This window comes from Armigeres subalbatus, chromosome 1 (genome assembly GCF_024139115.2).
Source record: "Armigeres subalbatus isolate Guangzhou_Male chromosome 1, GZ_Asu_2, whole genome shotgun sequence".
In the NCBI taxonomy this organism is placed as follows: domain Eukaryota; kingdom Metazoa; phylum Arthropoda; class Insecta; order Diptera; family Culicidae; genus Armigeres; species Armigeres subalbatus.
Genome location: NC_085139.1, coordinates 300,615,938 through 300,638,162, shown reverse-complemented (window position 1 = coordinate 300,638,162; position 22,225 = coordinate 300,615,938). Strand labels below are relative to the sequence as shown.

Genomic DNA, 22,225 nt, shown 5'->3' with positions numbered 1-22,225 from the left:
TACTTCCCGATAAGATGAATGTATTTTCAGTGAGTGAGATGGAGATCGGAACAGTTCCCCTACATAATTCACGACAATGAAAAAACTGCCAATGGTTTTTTTTTCATTTTCGACAGAAAGCGAAATGATAAAACTTCCGTGGGTCAAACAATTTGTGCTGAAAATTTAGTTTCTATCCATAGTAGTTAGTAGTTTCAAGCTTCGTATTCCTATGCAGGTCTTCTTCAGGAGTAAAGTTTATATGTGGGTTTTATACAGGACTCTACGAAACTTGGCAGCTTTTATAAGTCTTGATCAAAACCAACATATAACTTAACTGCTGGCTTTATGTCAGTTCCATTTTTTAGCTCTGAGGAGGAACACAGGAGCATTATAAAACCTAAAGAGCTGTGGTTTTATATTGGAATTCAAAACGTAGTTCTCAAGTACTCTTGCGGATCTAATTAAATGACAACTGAATAAAACCAAAATAAAACTTTAAGCATTTCTACATGCCGTAATAAAACCTCTATAAAACTAGCATAAATCTTCGAAGCATTGAGATTGTTACTTGGGTGCTCTCTTCGAGGTATGAGTGTGCACTGGTTCTGGAGGAATCTTTCTGAGCTTCTTGCTGAAGCTTTCCAAGCTGTTGGAGAAGGATTTTCAAGCATCTGAATGTAGCTTTCTAATATTCTGGAAGAAGTTTTCCAAGTTTCTAATGGATTTTTCAGAGCTTTAAGAGGAAGCTTCATAAGATTGTGGATAAAGTTTCTTGTGGTTCTATGGGAGGTTTTCTATGATCTTTCTTAGCATTTTAGACGTTTTGTAAGGTTCTGTAACGAATCATATCCTCTTTTGTCATCTGCCAGGCAAATGTATCCTTTGAAAGAAGCGTTCAAATCTTTCTATCCCTAAGCCAAGCAAATACCTGAATTGAAAATGAAATCCTCGTCTCTCTTGCCTTCTCCCAGACAAATGCATTTCTTTCAAATAAAGAAGGAATCATATCAAATAGGAGAGGAGACAGCGAGAAAAAGAAAGAGAAAGAGAGGTGAATTAGGGTTGTCAAAAGTAAGATAGGTAAAAAAACAAGGTGATGGGCTTATTCAAAATTATTCCGAATTAGAAGTTCGAAGCAGTGACGGAAAATGTCATTTCGATGTCAGCCGTGAAAGCCGAATTACGGTCGGATGACATCAATGTGATGACATTCCGTACCATTTTTTAAAATTCTGCTCTCATGCCTCACACTTTGTATTCAAAATAAAGGTCTGTATGACAAAGTTCTAGGATCTTTCAAACATTACATGTCATTCAAACAAGCATAATTGTGAAAAACTTTTGAAAATGTGATTAGCAAATTTAGTAATAACAACCCCATGGCATTTTTATTACATTTCCCATCACTAGTCCGAAGCGATCGACTGTATTTTCTTTCGGTAATGGGCGAGTTTTTCGTTCATTTTTATGAAAAGTAATTTTTTGAGAGGATTAAACTTGGGTGATTGGATATGATAGATTGGAATTTTTGTGTTTTAAACCACATTTTGAATAAAAATTATTTAATTATAAAGTTTTGATCTTACAAACGGGTATACCCCGTAAGGCATAAGTACGTTCGGCATAAGGGCGTTGTGCATAAGTACGTTAGGCATAATGGTCACTAGATATAAAATGATCCAAAGAACAGCCCATGACATAAAAAGGCTGAGTTATGCGTAACGTCCATTATGCCTAACGCCTCGAATCCGTTACAAACTAAGGTTCGGTTTCAAATCAATTTAAAAAATTGAATAAAATCACCGGATTCTGATTGGAGAATTCGTTTTTAAAGACTGAATTTCAAAAATAGTGTGTGATGTATTGGATCAAAAGTTAAACATGGATTTGAATGGGAGATTTAAAAAAAATAATGTACCTATGTTATTGGAATTAGACGGCAAATTTTCGTGTTTGGAGGATGTTACCGTAAGGATAACATTCAAAAGACTGTATTTGATAAACTTTATTGTATTCTAATGATTTATCGTGTAGAATTAGATTCAGTAAATTAGATCCAAAGAATTGAATTGTGAGGATTTGATAGATTATGTTTATTGTTTTCATAGGATTGGCTTCTTCTTATTGGCATTACATCCCCACACTGAGATAGAGCCGCCTCGCAGCTTAGTGTTCATTCTGGCACTTCCACAGTTATTAACTGCGAGGTTTCTAAGCCAAGTTACCAACTTTGCATTTGTTTATCCTGAGGCTAACACGATGATACTTTTATGCCCAGGGAAGTCGAGATAATTTCCAATCCGAAAAGTGCCACCCTCAGCATGGTCTTGCTTTGTAGCCACGCGTCTTACCGCACGGCTAAGGAGGGCCCAAACATTTAAATTATAATCCTACATCTCTACTGGAATCAGAAAGTTAGAGAGAAGTCAATTTCAATTTAAATTGAGTTTGAATACATTTTGTAACTAGTTGAAAGTCGATTGGTATCTAGAAATAATTGCGATTTTAGATTTAATCAAGTCTTAATGAGTTTCAGATAAAATTCGAATTTTTATTTTTTTCACTACCAGTTTTAAGATATTTAGAAATTAAAGTGATTCTAGTTATGTAATCTAATACAAATTAGAATTGGCTATGATTCCAATTTGGTTAATTCGTTAATGGTTTGAAGCTAGTTTGCAATCAGTTCAATTTCTAGTTTGAATCCTGTTTGAGTGCTTTCAACCGTCGTCCACTCGTCGTTTACATGTAAACCATATCCCAACCAAAAGTCAACTCTTCCTAATTACCATGTTTCGCGAATGTGAACAACACAATCAACCGGAGTATGTCGGCAGGGATTAGGAAGCACGCTTTGAATTTCACTCCAAATTAGCATCGCCGGATTAATGTAGCGCGCATTCGCTGAATTTTATTTGCCCTCCATTATTCCAGAAGGATTCGCAGAGTTCAAATGTTCCGTGTGCTTTTTGTGCCGCTAAGCATCCCCATTGTGTGCGTGTTAATTATTCAGCAATCAAGAAGAGGCTTGCGTGGAATCGTTTCGTTTCCCGGCAGAGAAGCTCATTTTGCACGCATGCCACCCGGGACTGTTTTGGTGTGTTTCCAGTCCAATCATAAATTCCGTGGAAGGGCCGACCTCTTGGTGTGGGCCGCGTTTCCGAGTTGATTGTGGCGGACGTTGTGCAATCGAGCGAGCTTGGGTATGTTTAGGGCCACAATGAAATATTCAAATTTTGCAGTCATAAACCGGGTTTCCGCAGCGCACCTGCCACTCGGTATCGAACTACTTTAGACGCAATACAGTTTTATTTACTGTTGACTGGCTGGCGTGGTCCATTTTTCAAATTGAGTCATTCCGCCTTTTTATGCTTCTCTTGTTTGAGCAACTGTTGCAAAGGGTATACTTCGGAAAACTGAACAAAAACGTTTGTTTGAGGGTAATTACGTTACAAGACGTATTAGAACCAAATGGTACATTCCAATGATTTTTTTATATTTATGATTCCAATTTTTATTTTCCTTGTCTCATGTATGTTTTTTTTTTCCTTCAGAATATTTAGTTTTATGCTTCATTTAACACTCCTCCGACCGTGCCTCCCAAACAGTCGGAACGCTATTTTCAAATCGCTAGATCTCAGCCACTAGTGAATCGATTTGAACACATTTGGGACTCACAAATTTTCCCGTCCATCAAGATTTGTCTGAGATGTTGAGACCTCCGATCGGACCAAAAATGACCTCTGTGGACCTCCAAACGTCGGAGCAAGTCGTGATTTTCATACAAATTGCGTGGTTGGTGCTCACCAGCTTGATGTTCATGCTAATATTAGTGAGATATTTCGAAATCCGTGAGATTTAGAAAGTTGCCGTCTTCTACAATTTTGTTCAGGAGGCCAAAACCATACTGTCGCTGATTATATTATTTCGGAACTCGTCCGCTTGGCGGCGCTAGTGTATATGGGAATACTCGTTGGGTCAAATATTTCGGAATCCGTAAGATTTAGAAAGCTGTCGTCTTCTAAAATCTTGTTTAGGAGTGTAAAACCATACTGTCAAAGATCACATTATTTCGGAACTCGTCCGCTTGGCGGCGCTAGTGTATATGGGACTGCTCGTGTTGGTCAAATATTTCAGGATCCGTGAGATATAGAAAGCTGCCGTCTTCTACAATTTTGTTCAGGAGGCCAAAACCATATTGTCACAGATGATATTATTTCGGAACTCGTCGGTTTGTGGCGCTAGTGTATATGGGAAAACTCGTTGGGCCAAATATTTCGGAATCCGAAAGATTTAGAAAGCTGCCGACTTCTACAATTTTGTACAGGAGGCCAAAACCATACTGTCAAAGATCGCATTATTTCGGAACTCGTCCGCTTGGCGGCGCTAGTGTATATGGGAATGCTCGTTTGGTCAAATATTTCAGAATTCGTAAGATATAGAAAGCTGCCGTCTTCTGCAATTTTGTTCAAGAGGCCAAAACCATACTGCCGCAGAAAATATTATTTCGGAACTCGTCCGCTTGGCGGCGCTAGTGACTCGTTGGGTCATATATTTCAGAATCTGTGAGATTTACAAGGTGGCCGTCCTGTGTAGATATTTGTTCAGAAGGTCAAAAACATACGGTCGAAGATCACATTATTTCGGAACTACTCCGCTTGGCGGCGCTAGTGTATATTGGAATACTCGTTGGGTCAAAAATTTCTGAATCCGTTAGATATAGAAAGCTGCCGTCTTCTACAATTTTGTTTAGGAGGCCAGAACCATACTGTCGTAGATCACATTATTTCGGAACTCGTCCGCTTGGCAGCGCTAGTGCATATGCGAAAACTCAAATATGAAAGATTTAGAAAGCTGCTGTCTTCTACAATTTTATTCAGGAGGCCAAAACCATACTGTCGCAGAAAATATTATTTCGGAACTCGTCCACTTGGCGGCGCTAGTGACTCGTTGGGTCAAATATTTCGGAATCTGTAAGATTTACAAAGTGGCCGTCTTCTACATCTTTGTTCAGGAGGCCGTATAGATCATATTGTTTCGGAACTCGTCCGCTTGGCGGTGCTAGTGTATATGGGAAAACTCGTTGGGTCAAATATTTCAGAATCCGTAAGATATAGAAAGCTGCCGTCTTCTACAATTTTGTTCAGGAGGCCAAAACCATACTGTCGCAGAAAATATTATTTCGGAACTCGTCCGCTTGGCGGCACTAGTGACTCGTTGGGTCAAATATTTCGGAATCTGTAAGATTTACAAAGTGGGCGTCTTCTACATCTTTGTTCAGAAGGTCAAAATCATACGGTCGAAGATTACATTATTTCGGAACTACTCTACTTGGCGGCGCTAGTGTATATGGGAAAACTCGTTGGGCCAAATATTTCGGAATACGAAAGATTTAGAAAGCTACTGACTTCTACAATTTTATTCAGGAGGGTTAATGCATACTGTCGCTGATCATATTATTTCGGAACTCGTCCGCTTGTCGGCGCTAGTGTATATGGGAAAACTCGTTGGGTCAAATATTTCGGAATCCGTAAGATTTAGAAAGCTGCCGTCTTCTACAATTTTGTTCAGGAGGCCGTATAGATCATATTGTTTCGGAACTCGTCCGCTTGGTGGCGCTAGTGTATATGGGAATGCTCGTTTGGTCAAATATTTCAGAATTCGTAAGATATAGAAAGCTGCCGTCTTCTGCAATTTTGTTCAGGAGGCCAAAACCATACTGCCGCAGAAAATATTATTTCGGAACTCGTCCGCTTGGCGGCGCTAGTGACTCGTTGGGTCATATATTTCAGAATCTGTGAGATTTACAAGGTGGCCGTCCTGTGTAGATATTTGTTCAGAAGGTCAAAAACATACGGGCGAAGATCACATTATTTCGGAACTACTCCGCTTGGCGGCACTAGTGACTCGTTGGGTCAAATATTTCGGAATCTGTAAGATTTACAAAGTGGGCGTCTTCTACATCTTTGTTCAGAAGGTCAAAATCATACGGTCGAAGATTACATTATTTCGGAACTACTCTGCTTGGCGGCGCTAGTGTATATTGGAATACTCGTTGGGTCAAAAATTTCTGAATCCGTTAGATCTAGAAAGTTGCTGGCTTCTACCATTTTATTCAGGAGGGTTAATTCATACTGTCGCTGATCATATTATTCTGGAACTCGTCCGCTTGGCGGCGCTAGTGTATATGGGTATACTCGGTCAGTCAAATATTTCGGAATTCGTGAGATTTACAAAGTGGCCGTCTCCTACATATTTGTTCAGAAGGTCAAAACCATACTGTATTAGTTAATATTATTTCGAGACCTATCCGCTTGGTGGCGCTAATTTATATGGACTATGCATAGTTGATACATTATCTTGGAAACTGGGAGATTTGGAAAAGTGTCTATCTTCTACAAACTTTTTTGTTAGCTCAAAGTCATTATATTATGATTTTAAAAGTTTGGAATTCATCTGCTTGAATGAATATTAGTTAGCACACACGAAAACCATAAACCACTTTTTTAATCGTTATTTTATTTGATAATTCATTCAATAGTACTATTTCTGTAGAAAAAAATCAACTAATAAGGTGTTCAAGTCAAAGTGAATATTTAACATAACCGGTTAAACATACTTATTCTTATTTCACTCCCGCTTTGCACAGTTTGGGCAACAGTTGAAAATATCCTCCACTCTGTGCTCAAGGCACACACAAACTCTGCATGAATTACACTGTATTTGACTTCTTCTTTTTGATCTGGTACAGAAGTTGCAGATGGTCTCTCCTTTCTGCTGCATGTGCGGAATCGGTTCTCCAAGACACACACAACATGTGTATTGCTTTTGCTTGAATGAATGGGATAGACATGTGATATTCTCACATTTGGAACAAACGTTTAGGTCTACTTCAGAAGAGCATGTTGAACATTTTCGTAAACTACCATTTTCGTTTTTCAATTTCTCAACCTCCACGAGGAGCTTCAGCATATCGTTTTTGAGACTTGTGTGTATACTTCCGCTTTGAGATTGCTTCAGCCTTTGTCGCACATGATTTTCGGCAAGACGAAACGCCAGGTCTTTCAAAAATAACTCGCATATTTCTATTTTCCCAGGTTGGAAATTGCGTTGTAAACAATACGAACGAGTTTTGTAGCATCATTTCGAAATCTCCGTGAAAAACCACCATTGGCCATCTTTTCGTTGGCTTCGATAGCGAGAACTCTTTTGTTATCTTATCCAAAATGTCTACACCGCATTTCTTTAAATTGTAGTGCTCGTTCAAAAATGACATTACGCCATCACTGCCACTTTCGTCTACCATATCAGGATTTGTGGATAAAAATAAAATAGCTTTATTTTTCCGACAAACAAAGGAGGTTAAAGTTTTCACTCCATTGTATCCTACTAGTTTCGATTTTAACTCCCTTGTCTTACTTGGTAGAAATTCCTTGGGTACTTCCCTCCGTGAGGCTCGCATTGTACCGGTGAGATAAATTTTCCGGGAATACAGTGCCTGTGCTGCCTCTGCACTGACGAACCAGTTATCGGCTACAACCTCCCGTCCACTTCCTTCGAGGTTCTGAATCATATCTAACAGAACTCGTTTCCTTGGTTAACATCTTTCGGAATTTGTTGCGATCGCTTGGTCTTCGAGTTTCGTAATATCTTTGCTTTAAATGTTGTTTCACTTACATTACCTACGATGATCGAAATTTTTACTTTTCAAGATTTGAGGAAAGACTGTTATCCTACCTGTTTCTTCATTGTGTGTATGTGAGGCTACATCAACGGGGGATAGTGGTGTCGATGTGTGTTGTGAAGCTGAACTCGCTGCAAATATTATAACAAACAATATCAAGTCTGCAAACCATTTTTGGTTTTGGAAAAATGTAAATCAATGCAATGCAGTAAGTTTTATTTGTTCAATTGAAAATATGAAAATTTACCCAAAAATTTGCAATAAATAAATCCAAAAAATAGTATTTACTAAATAAAAAAAACTTTGAAGAAATTACAAATAAGTAAATATAATCCGGATAAAATTAGCAATTTTCCGTTGCAATGGAAAAAGTTAAATTTACTGTGAAAATAAATAAAAATCCCTTTAAAAATGCTATTCTTTAAAAACTGAATATTTTTTTTCAAGAATCATAAATTTGCTTTGATACAGTAAAGAATACAACCAACTGGAAAATGTTAAATTTTCTTCCAACTCTGTGTAAGAACTAACCAAAATCTGTACATCTACTGTGAAATTGTTAGGTTTTTATACAAAAAATCCAAGGTTTCATACAGATATTGTGAATAACGCTTTCAAAATTATAAGGTATTTTGCTATATTCGTATTATAATCTCTCCACAGCAAATTTTGGGACTGCAAATTCTGGATCTAAAAAACAGTCCTGAAGTATTCATGCAAATTTAGATTTAAATTTTCGCGTGGTAAATTTATATTCCAAAAATTTATGGAAAATTGATTTCAATACCGTCATTCTGCAATTTTAACTTTGGCGGAAATTATTAATCAGTAGTTCTGTACTATTGAATGTATTGTCAATCGGTGCCAATCATTATATTTGTAGTTGAGCAAGGTAAATTAATTTTTCAAAATTCAATTGAACATCAACCAAAATACGAAAAAATGATTAGAACAACTTTTTATTAAATAATAAAGCCATAAAGATCTTACCCAATTGAGCATTTTTCGTAAGCATCTTCTTAGATGATACAGAGGCACTTGTGCTCTCAATATTCTCCGATAGTAAATGCGAACCTTGAAATTCAAATAAATATTTATTATGAGTGTGTCAAGATTAACCAATATTTATGAAAGTAATATTCAGTATGTTTCTCAAAATTTATTTTTTCCATTCCAAGTTTTTTTTCTGTTTTTCTCGTACAACAGTGCTTTACCAGAAGACTATACTTTCTTCTTCTTCTTCTTCTTCTTCTTCTTCTTCTTCTTCTTCTTCTATGGTTCTATATTCCAACTGGAACTTGACCAACTTTTCAACTTAGTATTCTATTGGCTTTTTCTCAGTTATTAATTTAAAACTTTTCTATGCCCGCCATTGCATGAGTATGTATGGCAAGTGCAGTGGATACACTATGCCAGGTGTTGAGAATGTTTCCCACCCGAAAACATCCTAGACCGAAACGAGAATCGAACTCGCCGAACAATTGGAGAACTTTACGATCTTTTATAGGTGTCATAGAATGGTTAGTGTGAAAGTAGGTGTTAGTAGGAAATGAGCGAGCCTAAGATCAAAACCACGACCTCCTGCTTATAAGGCAGAAGCGGTAACCAATAGAACACCGAGCTCGTCTAAATAAATATACAAATATACCAATAGACGGATTGAGTTGATGTAGGGCATCGGACTATTTGGGCAGCACCCCCCATTCCCGTCCGCGATGTCTATCACTCGGGCGCATTACAACTGAATTATTTGGTTTTTAGTATATGGATAGAAACTGCAGATTTCTAGTTATGTACGAAACATCAAATCATATGGTTGAAAGGAGGTCGAGTTATGAACATTGTGGACGGAAATGGGAGGTGCTGCCAAAATGTTCCCATATCGTATGTATGTTCAAATAATTTCATTGAAACTAATGACAATCAACGAGGGTCTTGCAATAAATATTTAAAAATAATAATATTATCTTTTCATATGTTTAGTTTTTCTTATAAACATTTTGAATTTAGTGATGCACGAGAAACGAGATGGTAATATATTTAACTAAATTACTTACCCGGGTAATAAACCTGAAAATTGTACACGTAAGAATTTATAGCATCACAGCAGACCCACAGCTTTACACCAAACTTTCCAGGCTTCGAAGCCATATATACTTTTCCAAAGTATCTTCCTCTGAATGGTTGAAGACGTTCATCTACTGTTAACCATCTGGACGGTGTATACGCCTTCATGCAATTGAGACGCAGAGCTTCAGTAAAATCCCTTATTGCCTGAAGTTTATCACCCGAATTCTGGATACGTGAGGTGCGTGTGATTGTGTTGTCGAAACGTAGATGAGATAAAATAGACTTGAAACGTGTTCGACTAAACACGGTCCTATAAAACGGCACGCTGAAAAATAATCGGTTGACCAAAGCGATTCTAACGATCGTTTTCTAGATTTGTTGAGGCCAATGATGATTAAAACAGCCAGAAATGCCAAAAATTCATCCATAGTTAGTTCGGACCATTCCTGGTCACTCTGCGCGTGCATATTTGTATGTTTGATAACAATATCTAATGCGGTACTATCGAAAAATTTGAGGAATGCGTCCATTGAATTTCCAATACTTTCACTGTACTCCGTGAGAGCAGGCCCAGGATTACACTCAAATCTATCTGGAGCCTCCTCCTGTGTTGTAGACCATACGAAGCCTGTTGGAATACACATAGTTTCAAATCACAGAGTAGTTCAAATGATTTTGTTTTTACCATTTTTTGCAACATATTTATTGCTGGCGGTATCAAATTCTTCATTTTCGAACAAACTCGCACTGATCTCGTCATCTTCTCTGTCATTTTGTTCTGGAACGTTGTCGTCTATTTCAGAGCAAACGGATTCGTTATCCGAGTCACCGAAAACTTCAAGCATTTTGAACTTCCGACCTCGCAGAACACAATTCAAACAAACTGAACAGGAAATCAATCTAACAGGAAGTGAGCAAAAACGGTGGTAGGTTGAAAACAATAGGGAGCACGCATACAAAGAATGCTACACTGAAATCGATTTTTACGCGAGGAATACGTTCCGCATAAAACAAAACCACATAAAAAAATCGCGTAAATCCCCAAAACTGAATATAAACCGCCTGAATCCCGAAAACCACGTAAAAAACTACTATGCCAAAAACCGATTTTTCACGTTCCCGGTTCTTTTCAAAGAACCGCGTAACAAATATTGGGACACAATCCACTTAAATGCCAAAAATCGCTTAAAAATAGTCGCGGCAAAAACGACCCGCGTAAAAAGTGGCCTCAATGTATTGCCACTAGATGCCACTACTACTTTTGTAAAACAAATTTCCCACGTGTGCTTATGCATGCACATGTGCTTATGCATATCATTCTAAAAACTCATTTTTCTAGTAAGAATTTGTATCTGATTTTGGTTAACAATACGTTATAACCATGAGAAATTTAGATCAAAAGACTACACATAAAGATAGGATAATATTCATCCATTATAATTTTCTCTTTCTTTTTTTTACTAAGGCGGGGATATCCACTCTTGTGTGCGTATCATTCGTGTATGGAAAACGGTATTATTACACATTACATCTAAACGTGCTCAAGAAACAATTTTTCTGCTCACGGTGCTATGTTCTATCATTTGTTCTTCATTTTCGAACAAACTCGTTCCGTACATTTTTTGAGAATTCCTCCAGGAATTCCAATTGAAAATCCTCTGGCAACTCTACGAGTATAGTGCGCACAAAGTAAGTAAGTACAGTTAGTAGTGTTCGGAATAATAGCAGCAAAGGCCGATTTTCATACAAAACAGCCAACATTGACATGCTGTAACTTTGTTCCCCGATGACCGATTGCGCAGAAAAAAGACATACACAAAATACCAAATGTAATGATCAACTTGTTTGAAAATTACATACAAGATATTATTTTTCGAAATAATAGCTGCTCGCCGCGCCACTATTGAAGCAGAAGGGTTCCGTACATTTTTTTTTAATTCAGCTTGTCGAAATACACATTTTCAGCCAACTAATATGACAATTTTCTACTTTCAAATACATATGCAAAATTTATTCTTATAAAGTCTTTAAATCAAAATCATTGAATGGCGATGAGGTCTCCAGTTAGTCTACGAGCTAGGGCGTAGGATTGCAAATCCTGAGATGGTGAGTTCGATTCTCAGTCTGGTTTGGGATGTTTCCGGGTGGAAACATTTTCGACTCGTTGGGCATAGTACATTCATTGTACTTGCACATAAGATACAAACTCATGCAATGACTGGGACAAAAAAAGCTTTCAAATAAAAATTGAAGAAATTCTAATAGAATACTAAGTTGGAGTATAGAACCATAGAAGGATTAGAAGGATGGTAATGTATATATAACTACAACTAGCACGGAGCTAATTTATATCTAAAATAACGAGAAAAATGTTGAGGGCAAATATATTTGTAAGGCCAACTTGATTATTAGATCCTTTCCTATACGACGGCAAAAAATTAACATTTTTGCCTTTCTCGTATTTTTTTCAAAAATTTGCCTGATATTCAATGTTTCAGAAAACGTGGAAACTGTTGTTCAATAATTTGAGAAATTGTTTTTGAGACACCTTCGCATTTTTGTCTAGAATTTCTTTGGTATTTCAGACTGAAATTAAAAACAAAAGCTGTTTGTTCTCAGAATAAGGTGCTATCGTGATTAGGCCAACAAGATCTCTTTAGTCCCCGCCCGAGCTGGAGCGACGACATTAATAACAGAACTTGTTATGAACTAGCCTTGCATAAGGGGTAAAATACTTAAATATGGAAGAACTTCCGGAGGAATTCCTGGAGGAACTCCCGGAGAAACTTTCGGAGGAACTTCCGTTGGAATTCCTGGAGGAACTTCCGTAGGAATTCCTGGAGGAACTTCCATAGGAATTCCTGGAGGAACTTCCGGATAAATTTCTGAAGGATCTTCCGGAGGGAACCCTGGATAAATTTTTGGAGCAATTCCTGGAGGAATTCCTGGAGAAACTTCCGGACGAACTTCTGGAGGAATTCTGGAAGGACTTCTGGAGGAATACCGGAGGAAATTTGAGAGGAATTCCCAGAGAATATGCCGGAGGAATTCGTGAACCCAAGCAGCACACTTTAGTCTTATTTGGTAGAAGCAACTTAATTATGACTGAATACAGCCCTATATGAGTTACAGAAATTCATGTAGACAAGTGTGTTGCTCAAGGAGCAACTTCTGGAGGAGTTCCTGGAGGAATTTTCGGAAGAATTTCTGAAGGGATTCTCAGGAGAATTCCTGAAGAAATTTCCGGAGAAAATTGTTCAGGAACTGTCGGAGGAATTTCTGGAACAACTTGTGGAATAATCGTGGAGGAACTTTTGGAAGAATTTTGAAGGATTTTCGAAGAACTTCTGAAGAAATTTCCGGAAAATTTTACGGAGGAACTTTCGGAGAAATTCCTGAACGAACATCCTGAGTCCTAAGTCATTACAGGAGGAACATCATGAAGATCTTTCGGCAAAATTCCTGGAGGAACCTCTGGAAATAATCCGAATATTTTTAATGCATAAAAGAAGTTCGCTCCGTCACACCGCCAAACACCAACGCCACGCCGCCACCGCTGGCTGAAAATGATCTGACAAACTTTCCATCGGCACGCAGGTCTAGTCAAAACCATACTGTTGTAGGTCATATTATTTTGAAACTCATCCGCTAGGTGGCGCTAGTGTATATGGGAATACTCGTTGGGGTAGATATTTTAGAATCCGTAAGATTTACAAAGTTGTCTAAATGCCTAATAATTACGATATTTGCTTGTCGATGGCTGCAATGCGAGGGACCGAAAACAGTGCGGGCGGTCACACCGCCGGCGCACGTTGAGGCAAACCGCGCGAACCGGACGCCCGCAGCCAGACGCTAGCGCGCACGGGCGAGGGAATAGCCTAATAATTACGATGCACATACATAGTCATTAACAAAAAGAAGAGAATTAGAATACTAGTGTACCTAACCTGACCTAATCACACCAAGAACAACATTGTAACTGTGTGACGAAACGCGATAAAAATCTGAAAAATTGTGAGTTTTCCTAACTTTGGGGAACCATTAATCCCTGAGAGAATCAGCTTCCAGTGAAGTGACATATTGTATATCCATTTGGACCCAAGATGTCATCACGATTACAAAAACAGATTTCAAATTTCAACAGATTTTTGATATTTTTTGGCCCCATACGATGAATGTGGTAAATCGGCAGAGGCAAAATACCGAACAATAATACCAGGGTCTCCAGTTAGCCTTGTGAGCAAAGGCGTACGATTGCCAATCCAGAGATGGCGAGTTCGGAAGTTCCGGAAGTTTCTCCAGGAATTCCTCCGGAAGTTCCTCCAGGAATTCCTCTGGAAGTTCCTCCAGGAATTCCTCCGGAAGTTCCTCCAGGAGTTCCTCCGGAAGTTCCTCCAGGAATTCCTCCGGAAGTTCCTCCAGGAATTCCTCCGGAAATACCTCTAGGAATTCCTCCGAAAATTGCTCTAGAAATTCCTCCGGAAACTCCTCCAGGAATTCCTCCGGAAGTTCGTCCAGGAATTCTTCCGGTAGTTCGTCCAGGAATTCCTCCGGAAGTTCCACAAGGGATTCCTTCGAAATTTCCTCCAGAAGTTCCTCCAGGAATTCTTCCGGAGGTTCGTCCAGGAATTCCTCCGGAAGTTCCTCCAGGAATTCCTCCGGAGGTTCCTCCAGGAATTCCTCCGGAGGTTCCTCCAGGAATTCCTCCGGAAGTTCCTCCAGAAATTCCTCCGGAAGTTCCTCCAGGAATTCCTCCGGAAGTTCCTCCAGGAATTCCTCCGGAAGTTCCTCCAGGAATTCCTCCGGAAGTTCCTCCAGGAATTCCTCCGGAAGTTCCTCCAGGAATTCCTCCGGAAGTTCCTCCAGGAATTCCTCCGGAAGTTCCTCCAGGAATTCCTCCGGAAGTTCCTCCAGGAATTCCTCCGAAGTTCCTCCAGGAATTCCTCCGGAAGTTCCTCCAGGAATTCCTCCGGAAGTTCCTCCAGGAATTCCTCCGAAGTTCCTCCAGGAATTCCTCCGGAAGTTCCTCCAGGAATTCCTCGGAAGTTCCTCCAGGAATTCCTCCGAAGTTCCTCCAGGAATTCCTCCGGAAGTTCCTCCAGGAATTCCTCCGGAAGTTCCTCCAGGACTCCGGAAGTTCCTCCAGGAATTTCTCCGAAAGTTCGTCCAAGAATTCCGCCATAGGTTCCTCCAGGAAATCCTTTGGAAGTTCCTTTAGAAAATTCTTCTGAAATTCCTCCAGGAATTCCTCCGGAGGTTCATCCGGGAATTCTTCCTGAAGTTCCTCCAGGAATACCTCGGATGCTCCTCAAGGTATTGCTCCGTACGTTTCGCCAGGAATTCCTCCGGAAGTTTCTTTCGGAAGTTTCTCAAGGAGTTTCTCCGTTTGCTCAAGAAATCCCCTAGAATATCTGTAACTCCTTGAAAAATTACTCATTGAATTTCTCCTGATATTCTCTCTGGAGTTCTTCATAAAACTTCTACAAGAATTCTTTATAAATTACTTTACAAACTCCACAAAATTACCACGAGGGCTCTTCAAATATTTCTTCTGAATTCCTTTTGAAATTCAGACAATTGTCCTGGAATTCTCGTATGAAAATTGTATCTAGAATATCTTACGCGCATTCCTCTGGCAATTCTTCCAGAAATTCCTAACCTCAAATTCCTCCAGGGATTCCCCGGAAAGACGTTCACAAATAAATTATTCGGGAACTTAGTTCTCTGGAAATTTGTTTAGGAATTCGTCCGATAATGTTTCCAAGAACTCAAATTCAACCTTTAAGAATCTTCCAGGCAATTTCCACGGAAACTTCTCCATGATTTTTTCTGAGAATTTCCCATAAGAAAAATACTTCAAAAATTCTCCCTCTTTTTCATCAAATTTTTTATTGAAATTTTTCAAGAATTGAATGTAACAAGAATGTAAGCGAAAATTCCTTCAAGAAATGTCTCTAGATGCTCTCCTGGAAATTTCTCTGGAGAATTATCCAAAGAACTTTCTCTTCCATGAAGAATTCGCGACGGAATTTTTGTGGGAATTTCGCAAAGGAATTCCTGATTTGATTTGATTCCATAAGAATTTTTTATAATAATTCGAAATTAATTATTTGTGTGCATTTTCCGATGAGCTTAAATTGATGATGGAGAAATTTTTGAAGGTACATATTCCTAAAAGAGTTTCTATGTAAATTCATGAAGTAGACGTACTAGTTCATAAAGAATTTCGAAAAAATGGTGGAGTTTCCAAATATTTTTTCAATGAAGTTCTGAAATATTTTCAGACTGAAGTATTCTAGTACGTACTGCCGAGGAAGTTCTAGGATGAATTCCTGTTATTCCTGGAGAACAATTCCCTTATTTTTCTGAATAATTAAATGTCAGGTGGATTTTGTTTGAACAAATATTGTTTTGTTTGATCGAGCATATACGTTGTACAACAAGTGATCTAGTGGTTCCTAAACAAACAATTCAGGCTGAATATGCTACTTTTCCAGCTGAAATAGCCTATTTTTAATTAAATAAGTCCTCCGTTAACTTTCAATTTTGCTGGGTCTAGACATTGTTGGAAATGAGAATAAATGCTGCATATTTGTAAAAAAGATTATTCTCATATTAACTTGGAAAATATTTATTTTCGACTGGAGCTGGATAAATCCAGACTGTATTCGACGGCGTGGTCAATTTTCATATGGCGGCGCGCCGATTAATTTTTCACGGCGGCGGTGGCTTTAGAAAATCGTAGTCGCCGGCAGCGTGGCGCGGCAGTTACAGGTTTAGTCCAGTTTCGACGTCCTGAAGAAATTCGTAGAAAATTGCAACTTTCTAAGTCTCACGGAACCGAAAATATCCAACCCAATGAATATTCCCATACACACTAGCGCCGTTTAGCGGAAGACGGCAGTTTACCAAATCTTTTAGATTCCAGAATATTTGACCCAACAAGTTTTCCCATATACAATAGCGCCACCAAGCAGACGAGTTCCGAAATAATATGATTTGCGACAGAATTGTTTTGGCCTCCTGAACCAAATTGTAGAAGACGGCAGCCATCTAAATCTTTCGGATTCCGAAAAATTTGACCCAACGGACTTTCTCATATACACTAGCGCTGCCAAGCGGACGGGTTCCGAAACAATGTGATCTTCGACAAAATGGTTTTACACTCCTGAACAAAATTGTAGAAGACGGCAGCTTTCTAAATCTCACGAATTCCGAAACATTTGAACCAATGAGCTTTCTCATATACACTAGCGCCGCCAAGCGGACGAGTTCCGAAATAATATGATCCGTGACAGTATGATTTTGGCCTCCTGAAGAAAACTGTAGCAGACGGCAGTTTTCTAAATCATACAGATTTCGAAATATTTTACCCAGCGAGCTTTCTCATATAAACTAGCGCAGCCAAGCGGATGAGTTCCGAAACAAAATGATGTATATGGCCAGCTGAACAAAATTGTAGAAGACGGCAGCTTTCTTTATCTTACGGATTCTGAAATATTTGACCAAACGAGCATTCTTTCTAAATCTTACGGATTCTGAAATATTTGACCCAACGTGTTTCCTCATATACACTAGCGCCGCCAAGCGGACGTGCTCCGAAACAATATGATCTATATGGCCAGCTGAACAAAATTGTAGAAGACGGCAGCTTTCTAAATCTTACGGATTCCGAAATATTTGACCAAACGAGCTGTTTCATACACACTAGCGCCGCCAGGCGGACGAGTTCCGAAATAATATGATCTGAGACAGTAGGGTTTGGTAGCCTAAACAAAATTGTAGACGACTGCAGCTTTCTAGATTTTTCGGATTCCGAGATATTTGACCCAACGTGTATTCCCATTTACACTAGTGCCGCCAAGCGAACGGGTTCCGAAATAATATTATCTGTGACAGTATGATTTTGGCCTCCTGAACAAAACTGTAGCAGACGGCAACTTTCTAAATCTTACAGATTCCGAAATATTTGACCCAACTAGCTTTCTCATATACACTAGCGCTAGCGGACGAGTTCCGAAATAATATGATCTGCGACAGTATGGTTTTGGCCTCCTGAACAAAATTGTAGAAGACGGCAGCTTTCCATATTTTACGGATTCTGAAATATTTGACCAAACAAGCATTCCCATATACACTAGCGCCGCCAAGCGGAGGAGATCCAAAACAATATGATCTAAATGGCCAGCTGAACAAAACTGTAGAGGACGGCAGCTTTCTAAATCTTACGGATTCCGAAACATTTGACCCAACGAGCTTTCTCATATACACTAGCGCCGCCAAGCGGACGAGTTCCGAGATGATATGATCTATATGGCTTCCTGAACAAAATTGTAGAAGACGGCAGCTTTCTAAATCTTACGGATTCCGAAATATTTGACCCAACAAGCTTTCTCATATACACTAGCGCCGCCAAGCGGACGAGTTCCGAAATAATATGATCTGCGACGGTATGGTTTTGGCCTCCTGAACAAAATTGTAGAAGACGGCAGCTCTCTAAATCTTACAGATTCCGAAATATTTGACCCAACAAGCTTTCTCATATACACTAGCGCCGCCAAGCGGACGAGTTCCGAAATAATATGATCTATATGGCCTCCTGAACAAAATTGTAGAAAACGGCAGCTTTCTAAATCTTACGGATTCCGAAACATTTGACCCCACGAGCTTTCTCATATACACTAGCGCCGCCAAGCGGACGAGTTCCGAAACAATATGATCTAAATGGCCAGCTGAACAAAATTGTAGAAGACGGCAGCTTTCTAAATCTTACGGATTCCGAAACATTTTACCCAACGAGCTTTCTCGTATACACTAGCGCCGCCAAGCGGACGAGTTCCGAAATAATATTTTCTGCGGCAGTATGGTTTTGGCCTCCTGAACAAAATTGTAGAAGACGACAGCTTTCTAAATCTTACGGATTCTGAAATATTTGACCCAACGAGCTTTCTCATATACACTAGCGCGCCAAGCGGACGAGTTCCGAAATAATATTTTCTGCGACAGTATGGTTCTGGCCTCCTGAACAAAATTGTAGAAGACGGCAGCTTTCTAAATCTCACGGATTCCGAAATATTTGACCCAACGAGCTTTCTCATATACACTAGCGCCGCCAAGCGGACGAGTTCCGAAATAATATGATCTATATGGCCTCCTGAACAAAATTGTAGAAAACGGCAGCTTTCTAAATCTTACGGATTCCGAAACATTTGACCCAACGAGCTTTCTCATATACACTAGGGCCGCCAAGCGGACGAGTTCCGAAATAATATTTTATGCGGCAGTATGGTTTTGGCCTCCTGAACAAGATTGTAGAAGACGACAGCTTTCTAAATCTTACGGATTCCGAAATATTTGACCCAACGAGTTTTCCCATATACACTAGCGCCGCCAAGCGGACGAGTTCCTAAATAATATAATCAGCGACAGTATGGTTTTGGCCTCCTGATCAAATTTGTAGTAGACGGTAACTTTGTAAATCTCACGGATTTCGAAATATCTCACTAATATTAGCATGAACATCAAGCTGGTGAGCACCAACCACGAAATTTGTATGAAAATCACGACTTGCTCCGACGTTTGGAGGTCCACAGAGGTCATTTTAGGTCCGATCGGAGGTCTCAACATCTCAAACAAATCTTGATGGAAGGGAAAATTTGTTAGTCCCTGAATTGTTAAAATCGGTTCACTAACGGCTGAGATATAGCGATTTTAAAATAGTGTCTTTTGAGGCATGGTCGTTCGTGTAAGTAAAACCTATCACGGTCGGAGGAGTGTTAACACAGATCAATGCCCATGCTTCAGCCATCTCGCCATCTTCACTGAGCGAAACTAACCATTTGTTCTCGTTCCGTTCTTTCTTTGCAGTCACTCCAAGCGAAGCTCTCGTTTAGTTCTAAGGAAATTGTTGCTTTATCATGTGCCTGGTGTAAATCATCATATCATAACAAGGAAGCGTGCTTCAACCCGGAGCGAATCGGCGAAGAGTGCACGTTAGGTAAGCGAATCCAATCTTAGTAGCTTTTCGTAGAAACTTCACCCCCATCTTTTGCGTCGGCAGGAGCCCACCGGAGCATCGTGGTGCCACCGTCCTGGATCGTGAAGCTGCCCCGCAAGGGCAGCTTCAAGTCGTCGCTGCGGAAAACGCCCCAGAAGAAGAAGAAGGCCGGCAAGAAGAGCTCGGCCCCGAAGGAACCGCGCACGTTCGTGATCAAGCCGATTCCGACGGCCAACATTACGCCGGTGCTGGTGTTTATCAATCCGAAATCCGGCGGAAATCAGGTAGGTTTAATCATTTGAAAATTTACTTTGCTAACTACAATATCGTTGAATTCTAATGAAAAATATCCACCATTTGTTGAAACATACATAAATGGGTCACTTTGTAACAATAAGTAGTCACTCCACTTTGCATGGTGTTCATATTGTGACCCAAACGCAAAGAGGTGTAAGTGACAAAAACTTAGGTTTGAAAAAAATAAGTGCAAAGTTTTACAAAATTTCTTCATTTCATACAAGTTACAAATTCATTAGATTATTTTCTAAAACTCATACGAAATTCTTTTGAAACTTCATTCAAGTTTCTCTGAGGACATTTTTTGCATTTCATAAAAATAAAATCAATAGAATTTTCCTGTTAAAATCGTTTTCAATTATTTTCCAAATTATTCTGAATTTTTCTTAAGCATTCATTCGAATCAAAATTTATTAGAGAAGTGTTGCCGGGCCTTGATCTCGAATACATGTCCCTCGTCCACCAATTTGTGAAAGTTGCTGATGTAAGATTGTGATCTTAGTCTGCCCACCCCCTTGTCTGTCGTACCCCATATCGAATGTCTTCCTCTTGTTGTCCATTTCAATGTCTGTCGTTAATCCCTTCCGTATGTCTTCCTCTCATTGTTGTCTCCCAAGAAAATGTTTGTTGCGTTACAGATGTGAAACATCATCAACCTAATTTCTTCCAACCTAAATTTAAGCACCCTAAATTCCCTTCATTTCCTACTATACTATTGTACTAGCAGACCCGACGAACTTCATTTCGCCTAAAATAGATTTATTCTTTGATAAGTGTTCGAGTTAAGCAGAAATTTCTGGTTTATTTGCATGGGAGCCCCCCTTTCCAAAAAGGGGAGTGGTTTCTAACCACCTTAAAAGCATATCTACCTTTCCAAAACCTCCAAATACCAGATTTGGTTTCATTCGCTTGATTAGTTCTCGAGTTATGCAAAAATTTCCGTTTCATTTATATGGGAGCCCCCTTTCCAAACGAAGGAGGGGTCTCGAGCCATTTTAGGAACCTTTCTCGGCCCTAAAAACCTCTGCATACAAATTTTCACGCCGATCGTTCAGTAATTTTCGAGTCTATAAGATTCAGACAGACAGAAGTTCATTTTTATGTATATAAAAAAATTAGGGTTCCCTAACCTCGACCAAACCGCGAGTCTTTCGGTTCCCCAAAACTAACATTATGTATAAGATTTAAGAAATTAATTATTAAACTTTATTTCGGCTCCGTAACGCTTCACGGCAATTATTGAGCCTCCAAAATAAATGAAAGATTAAAAAAAAAATCATTCGAATGAATGGAAGAAGTCAAATGAATTCCTGAGAGGAATTCGAATAACTTTCTGAAAGGAACTCGAATGCAATCTCGAAAATTCTTTAGAGTAATTAGAATAAATTTCTGAGAGGATTTCGGACGAATTCCTAAAAGGAATTTGAATGAACTCCTGAGAGGGATTCGGCAGAATTCTTAGATAATATGTCAAATTCGAATGAATTCCAGCGATGAGTTCAGATGAGATTCTGTATTCCTCCAGATCAATTCTTGAGAAGAATTCCAGGAAATTCCTTAAACTTTTTTAAAAATTATCGCCGATGCCTTCTTTCGTATAAATTCCTGAGTGGAATTCGGATGAAACTCTGAGTGGATTTCGATAAATTCCTGAGAAGAATTCGAATTAATCCCTGGGTGGAATTCAGAAGAATTCCTGAGAGGAACTCGAATGAAGCCCTGAGTGGATTTCGGATGAAGACCTGAGTGGAATTCGGATGAATTCGTAAGATGAATTCGTTAGCGGAATTTGGATGGATTTCTGAGAGGATGTTGGATGAATTTCTGAGAGGCATTCGAATAAATTACTGAGAAAATTTCAAATGAATCCCTAAGACGAATTCAAATGAATTTCTGAGAGGAATTCGAATGAATTTCTGAGAGGCATTCGAATGAATTCTTGGGACGAATTCGAATGGATTTCTGATAGGTACTCGGATGAAATCCTGAGAGGATTTTGAATGAATTTCTGAAAGGAATTCAAATGAATTCCTGAAAAGAATTCGGGTGGATTCCTGAGTAGAATTCAATCGAATTCCTGCGAGTCATTCGAATAAATATCGGAGAGGAATTTCGTTGATTTTCTGTGTGAAAATGAGATGAATTCCTGAAATTAATTCGGATAATTTCTTAGAGTATTTTGGATGAATTTCTGA

General features: G+C 39.2%; 1 protein-coding gene across 2 annotated transcripts in view; it reads left to right on the top strand.

Moving 5' to 3' along the window:
- Window positions 1-22,225, top strand: part of LOC134207814 (eye-specific diacylglycerol kinase) — a 312,235-nt gene that overhangs the window by 239,327 nt on the left and 50,683 nt on the right. For both annotated transcript variants that reach the window (XM_062683748.1, XM_062683749.1), the window contains 2 exons: window positions 19,604-19,733; window positions 19,797-20,017. In XM_062683748.1, coding sequence (XP_062539732.1) covers window positions 19,604-19,733; window positions 19,797-20,017 — 351 coding nt within the window. The remainder of the gene's footprint in view (window positions 1-19,603; window positions 19,734-19,796; window positions 20,018-22,225) is intronic.